This window comes from Panthera pardus, unplaced genomic scaffold (assembly GCF_024362965.1).
Source record: "Panthera pardus isolate Hobbes unplaced genomic scaffold, ASM2436296v1 HiC_scaffold_27, whole genome shotgun sequence".
Taxonomy (NCBI): domain Eukaryota; kingdom Metazoa; phylum Chordata; class Mammalia; order Carnivora; family Felidae; genus Panthera; species Panthera pardus.
Window position 1 is genome coordinate 18,807,229 of NW_026526843.1, and position 6,075 is coordinate 18,813,303.

The 6,075-nt window shown below is 56.4% G+C and overlaps 1 protein-coding gene across 2 annotated transcripts; it reads left to right on the forward strand.

Annotated features, from left to right (window-relative positions):
- The first annotated feature begins 766 nt into the window (after nt 1–766).
- HMGB3 (high mobility group box 3) lies at nt 767–5,672 on the forward strand. 2 transcript variants are annotated; one of them, XM_019435783.2, is made up of 5 exons: nt 767–864; nt 3,104–3,258; nt 3,386–3,525; nt 4,008–4,182; nt 4,651–5,672. In XM_019435783.2, exons 2-5 carry the CDS (start codon nt 3,109–3,111, stop codon nt 4,789–4,791), a joined length of 606 nt encoding a protein of 201 aa, XP_019291328.1. In that variant the 5' UTR covers nt 767–864; nt 3,104–3,108; the 3' UTR covers nt 4,792–5,672. The 2 variants fall into 2 exon arrangements, with proteins under 2 accessions (XP_019291328.1, XP_019291327.1); XM_019435782.2 differs by lacking the exon at nt 767–864 and adding an exon at nt 956–1,069.
- Nucleotides 5,673–6,075: the final 403 nt, after the last annotated feature.

A 6,075-nucleotide genomic window follows, 5' to 3' on the forward strand; every position in this document is an offset into this window, starting at 1 on the left:
GGTCTGAACTGAGGCAGCTGAGAGGGGGTCCCTGCCCACAAAACTACAATGTCTCACAATTTTTCTGCTTTTGCCAAACTCCGTTTTCCTCCTCCAGCCCACCTAGCTTGTCCTTTCCGCGAATGCAGGCACAAATCGACTTTCTGGCAGTTAGTGCAGAGAGCCTAGCCGAGCGCGATCCGCAGGAGCGCAGTCCGGTCCCCTTCGGGAGGGGTAGCATGGCCCTAGCGCCTATATCTCGAGGTGTTGGCGAGCGAGCTGCTGTCTTCCACCAGCAATGAGGAGCCAGCGAACTGAGGCAGGGTCCCCGCCGCGGAGCTGTGTCGAAAACTGGGTACAGGTGGAGGACCGTCGACCCTTGCCGCTCGGTCCCTGGAGGTTTTCTGGGGCTGAGGGGCTGCCTGGGGGCCAGGGGACCGGGCCAGAGGCGCCCAGGCCGCAGCGGGGCGGGAGCAGAGGCTGGAGCAGCCGGGCTCGACCTCGTCTTCCCACGCCAGAGGCCGAGGCCTCCGGGAATGGCGTGGCCACCCCTCCAAAGTCCTTTGAGATCCCAGCTCGGTTCAAAGGGGTGGCGGGGGGCGGTGTGGAAAAGCGAGAATATTATTATTCCTCTGTTTTGCCTCAGCAGCCAGCGCCGGCGGGTTGTTCTGTTTGAATGAATGATCCCAGCGGCCGCGCCCAATGGGCGCCCGCGCCTGTTTAATATGCATGAGGCCCGCGGCCAATGGCCGGGCGAGGAGGCTGTTTTAAACGGCGGAGCCCGCTGGCCAATCAGGCGGCTCTCGTGGAGGCAGCTAGCGCGAGGCTGGGGAGCGCTGAGCCGCGCGTCGTGCCCTGCGCTGCCCAGACTAGCGAACAATACAGGTACGTTTCGCACCGCCCGCGCCCGCCGCCGCCGCCGCCGCCGCCGCCGCTGCCGCCGTCGCCGCCGCAGAGCCCGCACAACTTTCCGGCCCGCGCCGCCGCGAGCGCGCCCCGCCGCCGCCTTCCCCTGCCTGTCGTCCCCGCGCCCTTCCCGCCCCTTCTCCTTCCTTCTTGGTAGGTGGCGGGGAAGGAAGAAGCAATTCAGGTGTTTCAACTTTTCAATGCTTCATCCTCAGCTCCCCGCAGTAGGGGCTGAGCCCCCCTTCGGGGAGCCGCCCTCGACCGCCGCCCTGCCCCCGCCCCCCAGGGCAGCGGCCGAGGGACCGCGGACCCCAGAGGCCAGATGTTGGGGCAGCTGCGGCGGCGGCGCGAGCCCAGGGGCGGCTGCGGGCTGCGGGCTGGGGCGGCGCGCGTCCCGGCGCGGGGCGGCGGCACTGGGAAGGGGGCCGGGTGCTCCCCGGCCCGGGACGGACTCGGCGGGGGACGGGCGGCCGGTGCCCGCCGGGGGCTGCGGCGCGGGCAAACTTCGCTCCCGGGCTCGGCCGGGCGCCGCGCGGGCCCGCGGGCTGCACTGCTGCTTCTGCATTAACATGGCCGTCGCGGGAGCGCCCGGCGGCCCGGGGGTGCGCGGGCCGGCCGCCCCCCGCTCGTCGCCTGCCCGCTGGCGGCCACCGCCACCGCCGCCGCCGCCGCTAACATGGCTGGCGCGATGCTGGGCTCCGGCGTGGGGAGAACGGGCGGGCGGGGCTCCAGAGCGGGCTCTGGCCTCGGCCCCGGTGCCCGCGGCCCGGGGCTGGCGGCGTGGAGGGCCGGGGGCGCCGCCGCGGGCCCCGGCGCGGCCGAGCGTCATGGCTGCACGGGCGCCTTTGTTATCCCGAGGAGTGCGCCCCGCGCCGGCGGGGGGGTGGGGGGTCCGGCCCGCGGCCCCCGCCGCCCCGCGCCCCCGGGCGGCCCGGGCGGGGCGGGGCGGGGTGGGGGCCGGCGAGCGGGCGGCGGCGGCGGCGGCGGCGGTGGCGGGGCCGGGACCGCTTTGTTCGCTGCCGCCGCCGCCTGCGCCGGCCGCGCGCGGTTCAGCCATTTTAGCGAGCGGGGCTCGGAGGCACGGCGGGCGCCGCCGCAGCCGTCGCTGCCGGCCCGGCTCCGCGCCCTCGGCGCGCTGCTGCCACCGCCGCCCCCGGCCCCGCGCGCCCCCCGGGGGTGGCAGCGGGGGATTTCAGGGGCAGTTTCTTTCATCAGGAAGCTTTTGACAAAATGGAAGGTGAATTATGGGTGTCCGGGTGACCCAGCACGGGGCCGAGCCCGGCTGCCCGCTGCCAGCCCCGGGCTCCCCTGCGCCCCGTCCCGCCCCACCCGCACAGCCACTGCGGGGCCCTAACGCAGCCCCTCGGTCGGTCCCTGCAAAGGGGAGCGCTTTAGTTTTACATGATGACCTTGGGTGTGGGAAAAGGAAAAGATGGCGGGAAGCTGGGGGGGTGGGACAGGGACGATGACACGCCACAGCTGCATTTTTATTTGGAAACTTTGGAGAAAGTATTCCTGGCTGGACATGGGTTCCGCTTTACAGATGAGCAAGACTAGCCCTTTTGGCATCCCCTCCCCCTTTAGATAATGACAAAGTGACGGATTTGAACTACTAGTACAGGGATAGCTGCTCACTTGCCAGATCACCTTTCTTGCAAAAGCCATTTTTATAAGCCAAAAACGTGTCAACAATAGTGAAATTTCAAATGTTCCCTATTTACAGTTCTGCTTTGATCTCGCGTGTAGCAGCGGTGACCATATTTTTGTCTGTAACACAGGAGTTAAACAGCTGACAGCTAGCCTTAAGTCATTGGTCTCAAGCTTCTGGCATCCGCCCGCACCCCTACAAAGGTGTCCTCCCCGTGCCCTTCCCAGTTTGTGGTTGTAGTTTTCAAAGCGTAGCAGTCGCTCTGAATCGGAATGTAGCGCTCAGCCACCCCACTTGGGTCGGTTCCATTTGGAGAACTTGATCGCTCTCGGAGAAGTAACTCGCAAACCAGCGCGCTTCATGCTGGTCAAAAGTTAAATGACAAGCGACAGTGAAGCTGATTTCCTCCCCACTCTGCCTTCAGCTGCCAGTGGCATCAGGCATTGGGTGGGGGGCTGCTTCCTCATGGCAACGTTAATTTTAATTTTGCTCTGCCTTTGGTATGTCTCCTAGGTCTGTTTTAGTCATTGTATTTGTTTTTCTTTGTCTCTCTGCCTTCATCCATCACAGTCAGGATGGCTAAAGGTGATCCCAAGAAACCAAAGGGCAAGATGTCTGCTTATGCCTTCTTTGTGCAGACGTGCAGAGAAGAACATAAGAAGAAAAACCCAGAGGTCCCTGTCAATTTTGCAGAATTTTCCAAGAAGTGCTCTGAGAGGTGGAAGGTACTTTTCTTTTGTGTCCTTCAAGGTAGTCTTAGTTGGATTTCATATGCAGGGGGTTACTCACTTCCAGAGTAGCCCCATGGGGCTGTTTTCTTCCTCTTGGACTCATCTTGCCTGTTCTTTGCAGACAATGTCTGGGAAAGAGAAGTCTAAATTTGATGAAATGGCAAAGGCAGACAAAGTGCGCTATGATCGGGAAATGAAGGATTATGGACCAGCTAAGGGAGGCAAGAAGAAGAAGGACCCTAATGCCCCCAAAAGGCCACCGTAAGTGACTGTAGGATTCAGGATAACAGTTAAGAGCTTTCCTTCTACCTGAAAGATTTTAAGAAGACACGTTACCTAAAAAACGTTGAGATACACTGCAAAGTGTTCCATACTTGGGGCTTTAACAAGGCTGGGCCAGGGAAGTCCGCTGTTAAGGCTGAGTATTTGTGAGCTGTGTGCTTCTGGCTGCCTGTTGGCCTTTCTGTTGGGAAGGAGGCAGCCTGGTCTGGGCATCAGGGTCCTTAGGCACGTTTTCTCCCCTTTTCCCAGTAACTGAGAGACTGAGAAAGCACCAGGTATTTTTGAAGCATCTTAAACCTTCTGGAAGCTACCACTTGGTCACGTTGTCAATATGGTATCACACATTACTTTAGGGGGGTGTCCAAGCGGTAGGAAGTATGTGAGCTCAGGAATGGGATTTTTGGCTTAAGCTCACGTTTTTGTGGGTTCTCATCTAACATATACAATTTTCTCCCCCCAAGGTCTGGATTCTTCCTGTTCTGTTCAGAATTCCGCCCCAAGATCAAATCTACAAACCCTGGTATCTCCATTGGAGACGTGGCAAAGAAGCTGGGCGAGATGTGGAATAACTTAAGTGACAGTGAAAAGCAGCCTTACAACAACAAGGCAGCGAAGCTGAAGGAGAAGTATGAGAAGGTGAGGCGGACCAGCTGTCCCCAGGCTACCAAGCTGGACGGGTGGGCAGTCCGCCGCCCTGGGTGTGGGTGGGTGGGGGGTGTGAGGTTGCTTCGGTGGGCTGAGTAGTTAGCATAGCTCGTGAGGGACCATCTCCCTGCAAGATTGGCCGCGAGTGCTGGCATTCATGCTTCTGACAGAATCTGGTCTTTGGGACAACTGCAGGCAGGCTTAAAAATTTTGATGACATGGGCCGCCGTGGGCGGAGGACTTGGTAGTGCTGTTGAACACCCCTTAACTTTTAAATCTGAGCGCCTTAGAACCAAATTTGTATGTATCTGAAAACCTACTTCAGATAGCTGCCCTGTCGTACGTGTTGTCCATTCCTGCTTTCTTACTCTGAGGTGGGATGGCATGTTGCCATCATTGCCTAAAACGGCTGCGGGAGAGCTTGTCTGTTCACTTGGAATGTGTCCCTGTTCCTTCCAGGATGTCGCTGACTATAAGTCTAAAGGAAAGTTTGATGGCGCAAAGGGTCCTGCAAAAGTTGCCCGGAAAAAGGTGGAAGAGGAAGATGAAGAAGAGGAGGAGGAAGAGGAGGAGGAGGAGGAGGAGGAGGAGGATGAATAAAAAAACTGTTTATCTGTCTCCTTGTGAATACCTTAGAGTAGGGAGCGCCGTCATTGACACCTCTCTTATTTGAGGCGTGTCTGTTGCCCTCGTTAGGTTTAATTACACAATTGGGTCATGGTCATATTGTAGTCTCTTCAAAGTGCTCTAGAAATTGTCAGTGGTTTACATGAAGCGGCCATGGGGGTCTGGAGCACCCTGAAACTGTATCAAAGTTGTACATATTTCCAAACATTTTTAAAATGAAAAGGCTCTCGTGTTCTCCTCACTCTGTGCACTTTGCTGTTGGTGTGACAAGGCATTTAAAGATGTTTCTGGCATTTTCTTTTTTGAATTTGTAAGGTGGTGTTAACTCTATGGTTATTGGCTAGAAATCCTGAGTTCTCAACTGTACATATCTATAGTTTGTAAAAAAAAAAAAAAAAAAAAAAAAGGACAGAACAACCGAGACAAAATCTTGATTGATGCTCCTTGCGTGGCTTGAGGCTGTGGGGAAGATGCCTTTTGGAGGGGCTGTAGCTCAGGGCGTGCACTGTGAGGCTGGGCCTGTGGACACTGCAGTGGGCATCTGTTTAGCTTCAGGTTGTCTTGTTTCTGTATATAGTGACCTAGCATTCTGCTGGCATTCTTAGCTGTGGAAAAGGGGGGGTCAGCTGGCATGAGAAGTGTTTGGATCTTTTTTAGTTAAGTGCGGTAGTTTTAAACTGTTTTGAAACAAACCGTAGAACCCTTCATTGTCAGCAAAGCGAAGAGCCACTGCATCAATGAGAGTTCAAGAACCTTCTGTACTAAACACAATTTGCAACGTTCTGTTATTTTTTTGTATGTTTAGAATGCTGAAATGTTTTTGAAGTTAAATAAACAGTATTACATTTTTAAAACTGTTCTCTACTATAACAGTCTAAATTTCTGACTCCCAGCAGTCTTAGCTAACAACCCCCTCCATTGTATTTGGGGACTAGCCTCCCTGCACATCTGGTATCTTCTCTGAATGTGGCCAGCTTACTTAGAATGGAGATGAAGAGGCTACTTGAAGGTATTGCATGATTTTGTTTGTGTCTGAGTGGTGTAAGATGAAGTCTGAACTGCTGAATGTAGAAGCCAAGATAACTTGACCCAGGCAAGTTTTAGCAGCAGCCTTCAGAGGTGCAGGAAGGTGGGTGGTTAGGATTGAGGCTGACTACTATGCAGGGCTTTTTTTTTTTTTTTGCCTCCTGCCACCGCCCTCCCTGCCCCCCATGCTGTGGGGCCAAATTCATTGCTAAACAGCGAAAAACAATCTCC

What these genes read in the sequence shown, in the direction of transcription:
- HMGB3 (XM_019435783.2), top strand. Translation starts at nt 3,109, where the DNA reads ATGGCTAAAGGTGATCCCAAGAAACCAAAGGGCAAGATGTCTGCTTAT. An exon ending in AATGCCCCCAAAAGGCCACC is followed by an intron (nt 3,526 to 4,007) that starts GTAAGTGACTGT and finishes TCTCCCCCCAAG; the next exon opens with GTCTGGATTCTTCCTGTTCT. An exon ending in TGAAGGAGAAGTATGAGAAG is followed by an intron (nt 4,183 to 4,650) that starts GTGAGGCGGACC and finishes TGTTCCTTCCAG; the next exon opens with GATGTCGCTGACTATAAGTC.